A 15,339-nucleotide genomic window follows, 5' to 3' on the forward strand; every position below is an offset into this window, starting at 1 on the left:
CGCTTAAAATCTATTTCCATTAATTACGCTAGATTAGAAAACACTGATGATTATTATGCTATTCATAACATGAAACTTTTTCAGATTTCAGATTTATTTATTACTTATTTAGATTTAGATTGATTTATTTTTTTAGATTTTTTTTTTATAGTGACTTAGGCTGGTTCAAAGCAAAGTATAGATCTTCATTCTTAATAATTGTAGGATGCATGACGGTGTCAGCGTTTGAATGGTTCTCGCAGCTGAAATTCTATTGGGACCGTGAGCGCGAAGACTGCTATATCCGCCAGACTAACACCTGTTCTATATACACCTATGAGTACATTGGAAACTCTGGACGGCTTGTGATTACGCCTTTAACTGACAGGTAAGTAACCCCGTAAAACCACACGTAAAGGTTCCGTCACATAGGCGCGTTTTTCCGGGCGGGGCGTGAGCGTTTTATATGTAAAAGCGGTGCGCCCCGCTCACGCGCCGCCCGCAATACGTTCCTGTGTGACGGAGCCAAGGTTAAGCCACACAGCACGGCTCTAGCAGCTCCTCTTCTTCCTCGCGTTATCCCGTCATTTTGCTACGGCTCATGGGAGCCTGGGGTCCGCTTGACAACTACCTACCTACCTACCTACTCTTTCTGTGTGCCCTGATTTATGTGATGTAGTAGGTTTAGCACAGCAGCGCCGCGACAACATCTGACTACCCGCCTTTTTCTAACCGTACCTATTTATTAGAGAGGGACGGGTAGTCTATCGCGCGCGAGATACTGTCGCAGCGCTCCTGCTCTAAGCCTATAATGGTAAGTAGATTTATCGCATCAATCAAATACGTACATAATTCTACATTAATGATTTAAATTTAGAATCGTGACCCAGTAATTCAATATTTAGAAGAAATAACATTTTGTGCAAAAATTTGCCTAGGTGGTATTCATCTCTGTCCTATTTATAAGATTTACATATATGCTCCATAGATGCTACATAACCCTCACTACAGCACTAAACCTGTTCCGAGGCGGCAGTCCTCAGGGCCCTGCCGGGACTGGCAAAACGGAAACCACTAAAGATTTAGGACGTGCTTTGGCGCGATGGGTCGTTGTCACCAATTGTTCTGACGGGCTGGACTACAAATCTATGGCCAAGTGCTTTTCAGGTATGGTATAACATTTTAATGTATTATGTAACACGGTTGTCAGTCAGCTGCTACTGAGTCGAAGACCTAGTACTTTCCAGTGCTAGTTTTTAGACTTTCCTCTCTTTACCAGAATGATTAAATTTTAGGAATAGCCCAAAGCGGGTGCTGGGGTTGCTTCGACGAGTTCAACCGCATCAACATCGAGGTGCTGTCTGTGGTGGCGCAGCAGATCCTGGCGGTGCTGCTGGCGCTGTCGCTGCTGCAGCGGCGGTTCATCTTCGAGGGCGCCGACGTCAAGCTGGACCCCAACTGTGGGATCTTTATAACTATGAACCCTGGGTTTGTTCATTACGATGATCCCAATTTTTCTCTTCAGATCAGGGTGATATATTTTTAAGAGGGTGTTTTTTAGAATTTAAGACATTACTAATACCTAAATACTTGTAGGTATGCCGGCCGAACAGAGCTCCCCGACAACCTGAAGTCCATGTTCCGCCCCATCGCCATGTGTGTGCCCGACTGCCTCATCATAGCGGAGATCACACTTTTCTCAGACGGCTTTACCGCCTACAAAGTAAATGCTAAAAAGGTGAGTAAGAACATTTTCTTAGACGAAATGCGAGAGCAAATCGTCGGGTGACAAGCAAAAGTCACTAACTAACACCATTGAAATTATTGGACAATAAACCGTGTTACAAGTGTAATAAAGTGCATTGTTACTTTAATTTTTTGATAGTACTTAGTGCCTTTTGCTTGTCGTCCGACGAAATGCTACCTACTCAATGAGCTAGGTACTCCTTCATCATCTTCGTTTTGTCCCGGCTTTAGCTAAGGCTCATGGGATCCTGGGATCCGCTTGGCTAGATGCCAAGCGAATCTTGCTTGGCAAGCTTGACATCTAATCCCGAGAATTGGCGTTGGCGCTAGTTTATACAAAAGCGACTGCCATCTGACCTTCCAACCCTCTTAGTTTTATTTCATGAGTGAGTAGTAAAGTAACTGTCGTGGTAGGTAACCGAAGGCAATATTATATTTTAAAGTATTTTTTAATTTTATTTGTATTTTTCCTTTCTATGCCTAAGGTGTTTACGCTATACCAGCTGGCCATGCAACAGCTATCTAAACAAGACCACTATGACTTTGGGCTGCGATCTATGGTAGCCTTGCTTCGTTATGCTGGAGTAAAAAGACGCGCGTACCCCAATCTGCCGGAACAGGAGGTTTTAACTTTTTTTTGTCGCACTGTATGAAATCCTTTGATAAGGGTGTAGTAACTATATTGTTTATTTATTATATTTTGTCTCTCGCTGCAGTTCAATATAAATGATTGTTCCTGAGTCATGTTGCTGTGTCACGCGTAAAGGACCAGGTATTTTTTTTTTGTTTTTAAGGGGCACTAATTTGCACTTGCGCAGGGTTTGTGAGATGAACATGTTTCTGGAGCGTTGTGATTGTCACCCGTCAGGTACACACGCTGTACCAGTTGTGCATGCTGCAGCTTTCGAAGCAGAACCACTACGATTTTGGACTGCGGTCCATGATCGCGATGCTACGGTACGCCGGGGAAGTGAGACGCGCTCATCCAGATTTGCCAGAGGCAGAGGTATATGGTGATCAAATTTTTCATCAATTTTGAATATAGATCCTATACCTGTAGAGCTAAGATGGACGGATCTTTATCATTTGTACCTTTATTAATTATACCTGTCACGTTCTAACAAAGATGTAAGTGCGAAATTGACGTATATGGCATGACAGGTGATAAAAATGCGACTATGATACCGCTTCTGGTTCACTTTTATAACCCATTTTAAGATATCCATTGAAAAGTCTGCAGTGGATTTGATAGCCCACGCAGTGCAAGTGTTATTTGTACGTCCATAATTTCATAGAAGTTTGACGTTTTTAAATAACACTTGCACTGCTTAGGCTAGCAAATCCGCTGCAGACTTTTCTTGGTCTGACACTAACACTCCGTTCGATTGGTGTAGTCTCATCGCATAGTCATACAAGTTGCAGTTAAAATGCAGATTGCCTTACTCTACTCTTTTGCTCCCTAACAGGTAAGTAACGTAGTCGGCACTTAGATGATGTTGATATGTTTGATGAGTGATGGTTCTTGTACAGATGGTAATCCTGGCGATGCGCGACATGAACGTGGCCCGGCTGACGGCCAAGGACGTCCCCCTCTTCGACGGCATCATGCAGGACATCTTCCCGGACGTGGTGGTGCCCACGCTGGACTACGAGATGCTGGAGGCAGCCATCTCCGCGGAGATGCGGCTTGTCAATCTCCAGCCAACTAAGGCTGCCTTACATAAAGTCATACAGACGTTCGAAACTAAGGTGAGGCTCAGATAACTCGTACCTATAGAAATGGTAACGCGGCGCGACTGACACTACTGACAGACAGCCTGAATGAGCTTTGTATCGTAGCATACCGGGTGTGGCCTGTAACATGAGCAAATAATTAAAACATAGATTGTACTCCTCAAACAGTGACACTTTTGTATAACAACTTTTAAAAATTATGAAGTATTTAAACTGCCTATTTTTCATACAAAAAATTTTTTATCTTCAATGGACGCCATCACCATGTCAAATCATTGTGATTGACGTTGCTTGTCAAGCCTTAAACACAAGAAAGTTCGCAATACATTGCGTCTTTGAATAACCTTTAAAGTGTATTAAAAATCAAACTACAAGTTATTTTCAAAAGTCGCTGAACAAATGTTGATCAGTATGAGGAGTACAGCCTACAAATATTTATTTTGCTCATATTACAGGCCACACCCGGTATATTACCTACATTACATACGATACATTCATACATTACATATTGGTATTGGTAGGTGTAGGTATGCGAATTCTGGTAGTGTATTTATTGACACTTTTGTCGACTAAGATCATTTAAAAATATCAGTAGAGACTGATCTACTGATTTGTTGCAGAATTCCCGACATTCTAGCATCCTCCTTGGCGACACAAACACTGCCAAGTCAGTGTCGTGGAAGATCCTGGCAGCTACTATCTCGCGGTGCAAGCGCGACCGAGTTCCGGGCTTCGAGAATGTCCAAGTAAGCTTCTTAAATGAAATCTAGCAAGAATATATATCTAGTTATTAAGCGGTTCCAACGTATGAGGATCTTAGAGCATTTAATAACCAGGGTCGCCCCTCTGCCGAAAACCTTGCTAAATTGTGGACTGACGTTTACCTGACATGGCTATTTGTACGTTACTTACAAATCATGTACAAATAGCCATACATTTGACGTGCGAGGGGCACGTGAAATGTATCGCCCCGCAACAATCAACAGACTGCTTTGTACAGAAAATGACAGCCAAGGCGTCTCCAGTTACTAAATGCTCTAAAGGGGCCCACTGATTAACAGTCCGCCGGACGGTATCGGCCTGTCAGTTAGAACAAAATTTTGACAGTTCTGAACAACTGACAGGCCGATACCGTCCGGCGGACTGTTAATCAGTGGGCCCCTTAAGACGAGGATAAAACTGAAAGTTTCAAAAATATTAAAAGCAGCATAAATCCGACAATAGATCTTTATTGCTTTTCAAAGTGGTTTCTGATAACACTTGAGTTTTCTATCCGAAGGACCAATACAACGGAAGTAAGGAAAGAGTAGGTATTGAGTCGTGGATATGTTGTAGGTGCAACCCATGAACCCCAAGGCTCTGACGCTGGGCGAGTTGTACGGCGAGTACAACCTGGCCACGGGCGAGTGGAAGGACGGCGTGCTGAGTAGCATTATGCGCACCGTTTGCCAAGGTACAGTCGAAAGTTCTAATTTATGAGTCATTATTACTCCAAATTCTGCGTAGGTGGCGCCACTACCACAATCCATCACAATAATCTGGGGGTCTACCACGAAACAAGAAAAACGATATTAATGACTTATTATTTATTTATTTATTTAAACTTTATTGCACAGTAAAAATTGTACAAAAGGCGAACTTAATGCCAGAAGGCATTCTCTACCAGTTAACCTTTGGGCCAAACAGAGAACAAGTAGTAATAGGTGCAAGAAAAATTAAAAGTACGAAAAATTAACTATTAAGTATACATTTTTATGTTGAACAACATACAATTTCAAATATATATATTGCTATAATATACTTACTTATACATACATAATATACTAACATACATATGGGTACATATAATATAATATAATATTATATATATATATATATACCTGCTTTCAGATTTTTATGAGACTTAGCTAAGAGACTATTCTAAAAGATGTCTGCGCAACTTGATTTTAAACAAAGTTTTGGTCTGACTTTGCCTTATCTCGAGAGGGAGGGAATTCCAAAGACGAATCGCATGCATGGTGAAGGAGTTGGTCATGGATCCGGAGCGATACAATGGAACTGACAGAGTTAGTTTTCGGGAGGAACGTAGCTCACGGCCTGGCTGTGCGGTAACAAACTGGAATTTAGACCGCAGGTACTCCGGTATCGCTGGGTCGTTTAATATGTTGTAGAGCATACACAGCACCCTGAGGCACCTGCGTTCCCGTACACGAAGCCAATTAAGTTTCCGTCGAAAGGCAGAGACATGGTCGTACTTGCGGAGGCCGAAGATGAATCTAATACAGCTGTTTAAAAGTCTATCCAGTCTGTCTAAGAGTCCTTGTGAAAGGTTGGTAAGGCACACATCACTATAATCAATGACTGGAAGCACAAGAGCCTGAATGAGTAAAGTTTTAGTACTGGCCGGCAGGAAATGTTTAAACCTGTACAATGCTCTCAGGGTATTTGTAACTCTGCGGCACACGTCAGAAACCTGTGGCTCCCAAGTAAGGCCCCGATCAATGATCAACCCCAGGTTTCTCACTTGGGATGATAGTGGTATTACAGTACCCTCAAAGAGAATCGGTCTTACATGTGCGAAGTCAGAGAGAGAAACTGAACGTGGGCTCCCAAGAACGATAGCCTGACACTTAGACGGGTTGACAACGATCCCGAAATCATTCGACCAGGATGCTATGCTAGAAAGGTCATTATTTAGGCGCAATACAGCCTCATCTATTTCATCGATCTTAACTTGAGTGTACAATTGCAAGTCATCGGCGTACAGGTGATATGAGCAATTTATGAAGGGGGTAATTAAATTAACAAAAATAGAAAAAAGCAGTGGGGAAAGTATACCGCCCTGCGGAACACCGGAAGAGAGATCGCACCAATCAGATAGTGTCCGATTGGCTCGGGTGGCCTGTCGACGACCGCAAAGGTAGGACGCAAACCACTCGGCCGCTGATGATGAAATATTGATATGGTCTAGGGCGGCAAGGAGAAGTTCATGATTTACAGCATTAAACGCGTTTGAAAAATCTATCAAAACGAGAACAGTGACAAGGGATTCCTCTATACCCAGCCGCACATCTTCAATAACCTTAAGTAAAGCGGTAGTTGTACTATGCCCTGAACGAAAGCCTGACTGAAATGGTGAAAGAATATGGTTATTGGAGATGGGAGTGGACAGTTGCTTGTGCACTATGGCTTCCAGGACCTTAGACAAAAACGGGAGAATTGAAATTGGGCGAAATTCTTTGAGTAATGAAGGGTTGGGTACTTTTGGGAGGGGGATTACGAAAGCACTACGCCACAAGGATGGAAAAACACCTGTAAGCATGGAAAGATTGACGACATGCGTTATAATAGGCACAATGCATTCAAGGATGCGCAATATCATGATCCTGCTTAGCTCGTCATGCCCGATTGCATTTGATTTAACAGAATTAATTATTTTTCGAATTTCATCATCAGAGGCCGGAGTGAAAGTGAACGTAGAACGAGAGGAGGAAGGTAGGGCACGGAGGTACGAGATACTTTTAGATGTAGTGGCAGGGTCTAGCGCAAAAGATTTTGAAAAATGCATGTTTAAATCGTTTAAAGAAAAGGATGATAAATTGTTAGAATTAGTTGACGATTTCCCTATACCAATAGTTTTAAGAAATTTCCAGGTGTCCGCTGGTGAACATGAAACAACATTTTTGTGAATATAAATACGTTTAGCGTCCCTAATAATTTTGTTGCATCGATTTCTGACAATTTTAAAAGCATCCCAGTTATCATCACAGCGGTCGCGTTTATATTTACGAAACGCACGATCTCGCCTCGTCATCGCAGTACGGACCGCGTGGGTAATCCAGGGCGCAGGCGGCCGCTTTATTTTCACATCACGAACGGGTGCGTGAGTGTCAAACAGTTTTAAGACCGCAGTGTTAAGTGCAACTACCGCCTCGTCAACAGTTGGCGCCGCAAGTGTGGGTACCCAGTCAATCGCGCGCGCGTCTCTCATAAGCGCGTCAGTGTCCAACCGTGCAAAGCTGCGTAATTTAATACTGATTGCTTGTGGTCTAGGAGGTCGTACTCTATAGCAAATATAAATAAGGTCATGCCGAGAAAAACCTGGGGCTAATAACTGTCCCACTTTATTCACATGGTCAACGGATGACGTAAGAATAAGGTCCAACCAGGAGTCTGACGTGTCGAGGTTACGGTGTGTTGGTTTTAACGGAAGAACAGAACAGAGAGTGCCGCAGACTCGATTATGGACAGCAAATTCCGTGATCTGAGACTATTTTTTAAAAGATCTGTGTTAAAATCACCCATGGTTATGTGATGTGTACCTTCCGATGCAAAAGAGACGAGCAACGACTCCAAGGTTGTGAAATAATCGACCGTAGGTGGGCAATAGACGACCCCAAGTACGACTTTTGTGCCCTTGACATTTGCTTCTATCACCAAATACTCCATGTCGTTAGAAAATTGGGACGGAGAGGAATCTAAAATACTAAAAGGGATATCGCTACGAAGGTAGATGGCGACACCGCCGCCGCCTTTGCCTGTGCGGTCATTTCGTAACAGTACATAGCCAGGGAGCCCATACGAGGTAGATGAGAGGTTAGGTTTTAACCAACTTTCCGAAATGAGAATGGCATGGGCATGGCACGATGAAAACGTATCAAGGAGGTCGTTGTAGTGACTTGGAATGCTTTGCGCATTTATGTGACACACATTGAGTAGTTTTGGATTATTTTGAAATTCGCGCGATATACGTGTACCTAGTGTTTCGGGCTCAGACATTGTGCTATCAAGGGAGTGAAATGAAGACGACAAGTCGCAGGCAGAGTGAAAAGATACATTATCATCATCAGTCATAATAACCTAAGGCAGGTAAGTAGGTAGTTTATAATATATATAAATATATAATAAAATAAATATAAATATTAATTACGTATATTTACGAATATAAGGAATGACTTGTTAGTAATTGGCCACCCTAAAATAAAAATGAACTCTATTCACCTATAAACAGAATTCATTTTACATATAAGACGGCTAGTTATTGAAGGCTGACCAGTTATTGGCCACAACACATATACTGTTGAATTACCCTATAACTAATTTATACTAAAACTTGTGCAAACAGAGGACACCCCCGACCTGAAGTGGATCATATTCGACGGGCCCGTGGACGCCATCTGGATCGAGAACCTTAACTCCGTGATGGACGACAATAAGCTACTCACGCTCGTTAACAGCGAACGAATCTCTATGCCTGCTCAGGTAAGAAAAGTATAACTGTTATCTCCAGCACATAATAAATAATAGTTCTAACTAAACGCGTCTGTTACGATCAGGACAGATATGGCCGCTAGGTGGCGACATCGCCACGCGCGGCTTATGGCTAGCCACCAAAATTGGTGTGAAACGGATGTACTTACTAGGCTTTTAGCTACCTGTTGCAAAGCGACGAAATCGCGGTGTGAGCCACGCCTGTCTCCAGGACATTTTTGTAAAATAATGCTTATCTTCCTTGTATAGCCTCCTAAGGCTTAGCCATACAAATGAAATACCCATAATTTGCCACAGAAAGTTGAACCGTTAGTGCAGGGAATGGAGTTGATTTTGGGTTTGTTTGAAAATTTAACGAAACAAAACAAATGCGACTCTGTTCCAATTGAATATGATTGAAATTTCATCGAACTGAATAAGTACTTTAAGTAGGACCTTGGGTCTTAGGAGGATAGGAAAAAAATATTGTTCGTCGTACCTACAAGGTGCCCAAGTCGATTAAATATACCGAAGCTGAGTTTGTTGCAGGTGTCCCTTTTAATCGAAACATTGGACCTTGCGGTGGCGTCGCCGGCCACGGTGTCGCGCAACGGAATGGTCTACAATGATTACAAGGATTGGGGTTGGTGGCCCTTCGTCAACTCATGGCTCGACACCGTCAGCGATCCTGAGTACAAGGAGTTTGTAAGTCAACAAGGATTTCATAAAATTCTAAAAAAATCATAGCTTAAGATGTCTCTCCAGGTCACTTACTCCTTGTCTCTTGTTGCTGCAGTGAATCTTCTGACCTCAGTTCTATTAAATTATTAGTTTCGGTGATAAAAAAAAAACTCCTGAGTCATGGCTTCTGTCTGACCTCTTTCGAAGTCTTCTTTAGTAGAACTAGAAGGTTAGGGAATGTTAAAACGAGCGGCTTTCTGCTGTTTACGCCTAATTTGACGTCAATTCGCCTGCTTTTATACTAGCTTCGGCAACATTTCCTGAACATCCTGACGCCGGTGCTTGAGCTGAAGCGGGTGCACCTGGTAGAAGGGCAGAGCGTGCGCGGGCAGGAGCTGACGGGCGTGCGCTCCATGTGCCGCCTGCTGGGGCTGCTTCCGCCGCCCGCTCCTCCGCAGGGCGACGAGGAGGGCAACGAGGGCTTCTCCAAGATGCGGTTCCTTTTTGCGTAAGGGCTCTTCCAGAATCTTCTCCCGGTGACATTTCCTGAATATCGTGATGCCGGCGCTGGCTGAGGCGCTGAGGCGGCTGCTCCTGATGGAGGGGTCTGCGTATGCGGGCAGTAACTGACTGGCGTGAGCTCCATATGCCGTCTGCTCGGGCTGCAGCCAGCGCCCGCCCAGCCACAGGGTGACGAGAAGGGCAACGAGGGCTTAAACCCGTTCAGGATCTTTCAAGAACATTTCCTCGACATCCTGACGCGGGTGTATAGGCTATGTAGTATGTAGTGGCTATTAAACTTGCCTTATAGTTGTCAAAAACTTATTCACATGAATCGAAGTCATCCATCTGTGTTCATTGTTCTCATTTGACAGAATGATCTGGTCCATCTGCGCCACGTTGGAAGAGGAGCCTCGTCGCAAGCTGGACAATTGGGTGCGCGAGCACGAAGGGGTATTCCCGCTGAAAGATACCGTCTACGATTATTACGTGGATGAGCGGTTGCGTCAGTTCAAGCCGTGGGAAGACCGGCTACCGGACAACTGGAGATATAACCCTAAGTAAATAGCCTCCATTATGTATCGTAGCGTATTCCAACGCTAAATGACTCATGAGTTTACCCGTCACGTTCGTTAGGTTGATCTGTCTAAGATGTAAACGTGAAGGTATCAGATATAACTGAACTAGTAGGTATGGAGATAGTTTGTGCCTCGGCAGCGACCCACAGGGTTGTTATTCTCACGGTAATCATCATTCTGCGCAGACGATCGCGCGGGCAGAAGATCTTCTTCTTCTTCGTTACACTCTTGGCAGAGTGGTCGTGGCCATTATTTAGACTTTTTAGACGCGGGAAAAAGATACCTATTAGTCGTTAATAAAATAAACTTTAAATTGACACCTAGTTTTTACTAGGTAAAACGATTCATGCTGAAACATTTTTTTCTTTTTAAAAGAGTAGCTTCTGTGTTTAGTTTTAGCTTCTGGTGTTAAAAATAATAATAATTTGATATTAGAGTCTAAAACTACCAAGGTATCTCGTGTGTACTGCAGGTGCCTATTTTACTTATCATAAATCTTAACTGTAAGCTAAAGTGTCATTATTTCCGAATAGCGCTGGTTTCCACACTATCCTGGTGCCGACGGTGGAGTTTATCCGCGTGCAGCTTGTGGCCCTGGATATGCTGAAGGCCGGGTACGGAGTGCTGGTGGGCGGCCCCACGGGCACCGGCAAGACTTTCCTCATCCAGGGCACCTTGGCCAGTTTAGATCCTACTATGTAAGTGGTTAGATTAAGGGCCAGTTGCACCAAACACAGTTAACAGACTGATCAACGTTACGCGGCAGAGATCTGTTAAACTTCCCATACAATAAAATGTTAGAGTACTAGAGTAAGTATACCTACTTAGAGCTAGGACAATACAATACCGGGTGAGCCATACCTACACTTTGATGATATAAAACAAATTTATTTCTCTCCTTACATTAAAATTAAAACTTTGACTGGCATCACGAGTTAATATGAGAAAGAAAACTCGAGTTTAACTCAGGCCATGTTTACTGAATGTTATTGTTCCCCTTTAGATATAGCCAGCAAGTCATAAACATGTCTGCTCAGACAACAGCTGCTAATGTGCAGGACATCATCGAGGCGAGGCTTGAGAAGCGAACCAAAGGGAATTATGTGCCTGCTGGTGGTAAGTAACGCTTAATGTCTAAAGTTGCCTGCACTTACGGGCAGTATTACTGCATTCGTGTCACTCACGAATTCCAGCCAATCGTGCAGTCTAACACTACTAGTTGCGCGAGTATATCGCGCGTGATGCGAACTCGTCAACCAATCGCGTGCGTGATGCGAACTCGTCAACCAATCGCGCGCGTGATGCGAAGTCTTCAACCAATAGCGTTGTAGCGGTGTCACACCGCTCGACTGTACTGGCTCCTGTTATGCCTCATTATTATTGCCCGTAAGGCCAGTCCTTAGATATCTAAATATGTCAATGTCGTAGACTCGAAAAAACTAACTATAGCGTGTTCTGCTTAGGCAAGAAGATGATAGCATTCATGGACGACATCAATATGCCGGTGCGCGACGCTTACGGCTCGCAGCCGCCGCTCGAGCTGGTCAGGCTCTGGCACGACTACGGTTATTGGTTTGATCGGGAGAAACAGTGGAGGAAAAATGTCAGAGTAAGATAACTTGTACAGACAGCCACATAACCAGCTGTTCATTTCTTGTAAAATGCGTTCATGTCTCACTCGTAGGTACATTGTACGCGTACTGTATATTGTATTATCAAATGCACACGAGCAATTAGCCATCCTTTTGCAATTGGCTTGTGAATGGCTTAGTACCTATTGTAAGTTCACGTCAGAGCGCCAGTGTGTGGTGAGCGCGGTTCGTTTCGTATGGTTTATTTAAGAGATCACTTCGAGCTTCGTGTATGACCTTAGGTCGGCTCGTGCTCAGCAGTGGGCGATAAAGGGCTGATATGATGATGATGATGATGTATGATCTTAGGGAATGGTGCTGTGCGGCGCTGCGGGTCCTCCGGGTGGAGCGCGTTCGCCCCTTCCCCCGCGGCTGCTGTCCTGTTTCCACGCGTTCTACCTCACCGCTCCCACGCAGCAGCAGCTTATTAAAATATTTGGCACCATGTTGTCGCAGCATATGCAGGAGTTTGACGAGGAGACTAAGGGTGTCGGTAATTGTAGTTTCATCTCATCTTGGTATTTCTTGGGACATGTTGTTGAGCAGGCTTTGCTCGCGCTATTGTGATCTTTATAAATGCTTTTTTTACTTTTTATATCTTGCTTTTTATTTTAGGTAAAGGAGTGCTAGTTGCGACAATAGACGTGTTTAACAATGTTGTGGCGAAGTTACTGCCGACTCCGAGTAAGATGCATTATCTCTTCAATTTGCGAGACATCTCCAAAATATTTCAGGTAACAGTAAGGTCTTAACATGAGAACCGCTGACGCGATAATTTAACAAATAATTAAGATATATCGTGTTTTCAGGGTCTGTTGAGAAGTAATAAAGATTATCAGAACACAAAAAAATCTTTCCTGCGACTGTGGGTATGCGAATGTTTTAGAGTTTTTGGAGATCGCCTGACAGAAGAAAGGTATGTAGATATAGATAATACTGTATTCTTTTGCAAGTTTCATTATTAATATCTTCTACGTACTTGATTAGTTATAAAAATGTCCTCCTGTCTGCTGTTAGAAACTGATGCAATAATTGACACACTCGAGCCAACCTTTGAAGCCGTGAGCCTCGTTATAATAGTTATGTACGGTTGTAGGGATCGCGACTGGTTCATGACGCACATGGGTGACCAGCTGGGCAAACACTTTGAGATGACCTTCCACGCGGTGTGCCCCACCAAGACCGCACCCATCTTCGGCCACTTCCTCAACCCATTCGAGGTCTATGACGATCTGGCTGATCCCGAAGCATTGAGAAAGTAAGATGTAACTCGAAACCTATGTAACAAAACTAAGAAACCCCCTATCCCTAAGTCGATGCCCTCTATAAGACGAAACCTCGTAAACACGAACTTTTAGGCGTTTCCCTTGAGATCCTTGCTATCGAGGTTCCACTGTACTAAATTTCGTGAGTACCTAGAGTCGAACAATAGTCCTGGCTATGAAACGTATTATCTGGTCCAAAAGCAGCGAACCTAAATAAAGAGAAGCAACTCAATTAGGTTTAGGACGTATGAGTTTTACTGAGTTTATATCGTTACGCTCAAGGTACATAGCAAACCAGATGGAGGAATACAACAGCTGTCCAGGCGTGGTGAAGATGGATCTGGTGCTGTTCAAAGACGCCATAGAGCATATTGTGAGGATCGTCCGGGTCATCTCGCAGCCCAGGGGGAATATGTTGTGTGTCGGGATTGGTGCGTTAATTAGTTTTACTTACTTTTTCCTTAGCTAAGTATTTAGATCGAAGCGTCTGATAAATAATATATATAATGAGATCTGGAAGTAATATGGGTAAATTCGCGAGCACTGTGCACGTGAATATCCGTATGAAGATCGCCGGTCAAACTTTGTTGCCAATCGTGGCATTTGTTACACCATATGAAACAAAAACTAAGTCCCCCGGCGCGTCTATCTGTATGTTCGTGATAAACTCAAAAACTACTGAACTAAATGCGGTTTTCACCTATCAATATAATTATTCTTGAGTTAGGTTTAGGTGTATTTAATTTGTTCACCCCTGCGAAGCCAGGGCGGGTTATTGTGGATTGGTCAGTTTTAAAAGCTCCATCATGATAATTCGTCCCGTATGATATGCCTGTTTGTCGGACTGTAATAAATGTTAATCGTTGTGATACCTGTTGTTGTTCAGGTGGGTCGGGACGTCAGAGCTTGACACGCGTGGCGTCTTACATCTGCGAGTGCAACTCCTACCAGGTGGTGGTCACCAAGACCTACGGTGTCAAGGACTTTAAGGAGGACCTAAAGGTACTTTAATAATATCCATAGGTTAATAATTCGGGCATACTGAAAATTCCTGAAACTGGCCACTTAGAAAAAATAAGTCGTCTCATAATTATATCAGTATCCAGGAACATTCAGTATGGCCCACGTAACGTATGTTTGAGTTTTTATTTACAGTTAGCGCAACTGTTATCTGTTAACTGTGTTATTCCTTCATTGGTATAAGTATTGTTTTCTGGCATCAGAACAGACAACCTATTTGTTCTTCTACAGGTGCTCTACAATTCAACGGGTGTGGACGCGAAAAAGACCACCTTTATATTTTCGGACACGCAGATTGCGGAAGAAACCTTCACTGAAATAGTTAACAACCTGCTTAGCAGCGGGGAAATCACTAACTTATACAAACCGGATGAGTTCGAAGACGTAAGTGTACAGTTGGGTCTACAAATCCCCAAAGTGGGACCTTAAATTCGTTGCTCTTTTTTCTACATATTTTTAGTTTCTCTATTCTCTATTTGTCTCTAGTAGTAGGCTTCCGATTTTATACGAAATTATAATTTTTAAATCGTTCAATGTAGATAAAACAAGCTTTAGAGAAGCCAATGAGAAACGCAAATATAATGCAGACGAATGAGGCAGTTTATCTGTTCCTGGTAGAGCGAGTGCGCACCAACATGCGAATCGTCCTGTGCTTCAGTCCCATAGGAGAAGAATTCAGGTATACTTGTGTACATTCAATATTCAATACATGTTATCAGAAAAAAAGAAACTGATATTAATATATTTCATTTATCATTACAACAGTTTGTTTCTGCAATAAAAAGTACAGTTAATAATAAAAATAAAAATAATATCCATTAGTAACCATTAGTAACTATATTACATCATACTTTCCAATGTTCACATGTTGTTTTTATGTCTGTTATTACAACAATTCAAGTTAGGTATTCGAGTTTTGCATGTTGTAAATTCTATTAATGTTAAATTAGGTTT

The 15,339-nt window shown here is 43.0% G+C and overlaps 2 protein-coding genes across 4 annotated transcripts in view; one reads left to right on the plus strand and one right to left on the minus strand.

Annotated features, from left to right (window-relative positions):
• LOC134665842 (protein croquemort-like) overlaps positions 1 to 15,339 on the minus strand; it is a 407,398-nt gene that overhangs the window by 223,718 nt on the left and 168,341 nt on the right. The window lies entirely within an intron of this gene.
• Positions 1 to 15,339, plus strand: part of LOC134665447 (dynein axonemal heavy chain 2) — an 82,690-nt gene that overhangs the window by 46,653 nt on the left and 20,698 nt on the right. For 2 of the 3 annotated variants that reach the window (XM_063522433.1, XM_063522437.1), the window contains exons 31-53: positions 205 to 367; positions 968 to 1,146; positions 1,275 to 1,467; positions 1,576 to 1,717; positions 2,211 to 2,348; positions 3,256 to 3,474; positions 4,080 to 4,205; positions 4,795 to 4,912; positions 8,585 to 8,721; positions 9,259 to 9,414; positions 9,696 to 9,898; positions 10,266 to 10,451; positions 11,003 to 11,167; positions 11,473 to 11,585; positions 11,933 to 12,078; positions 12,410 to 12,593; positions 12,716 to 12,834; positions 12,910 to 13,016; positions 13,197 to 13,358; positions 13,648 to 13,796; positions 14,252 to 14,367; positions 14,617 to 14,769; positions 14,925 to 15,064. In XM_063522433.1, the coding sequence (XP_063378503.1) occupies positions 205 to 367; positions 968 to 1,146; positions 1,275 to 1,467; positions 1,576 to 1,717; positions 2,211 to 2,348; positions 3,256 to 3,474; positions 4,080 to 4,205; positions 4,795 to 4,912; positions 8,585 to 8,721; positions 9,259 to 9,414; positions 9,696 to 9,898; positions 10,266 to 10,451; positions 11,003 to 11,167; positions 11,473 to 11,585; positions 11,933 to 12,078; positions 12,410 to 12,593; positions 12,716 to 12,834; positions 12,910 to 13,016; positions 13,197 to 13,358; positions 13,648 to 13,796; positions 14,252 to 14,367; positions 14,617 to 14,769; positions 14,925 to 15,064 (3,514 nt within the window). Of the gene's footprint in view, positions 1 to 204; positions 368 to 967; positions 1,147 to 1,274; positions 1,468 to 1,575; positions 1,718 to 2,210; positions 2,349 to 2,593; positions 2,732 to 3,255; positions 3,475 to 4,079; positions 4,206 to 4,794; positions 4,913 to 8,584; positions 8,722 to 9,258; positions 9,415 to 9,695; positions 9,899 to 10,265; positions 10,452 to 11,002; positions 11,168 to 11,472; positions 11,586 to 11,932; positions 12,079 to 12,409; positions 12,594 to 12,715; positions 12,835 to 12,909; positions 13,017 to 13,196; positions 13,359 to 13,647; positions 13,797 to 14,251; positions 14,368 to 14,616; positions 14,770 to 14,924; positions 15,065 to 15,339 lie in introns of all 3 variants that reach the window. The other variant, XM_063522425.1, reaches the window with a different exon arrangement.

The sequence above is a fragment of the Cydia fagiglandana genome, chromosome 1 (genome assembly GCF_963556715.1).
Source record: "Cydia fagiglandana chromosome 1, ilCydFagi1.1, whole genome shotgun sequence".
Lineage (NCBI taxonomy): Eukaryota > Metazoa > Arthropoda > Insecta > Lepidoptera > Tortricidae > Cydia > Cydia fagiglandana.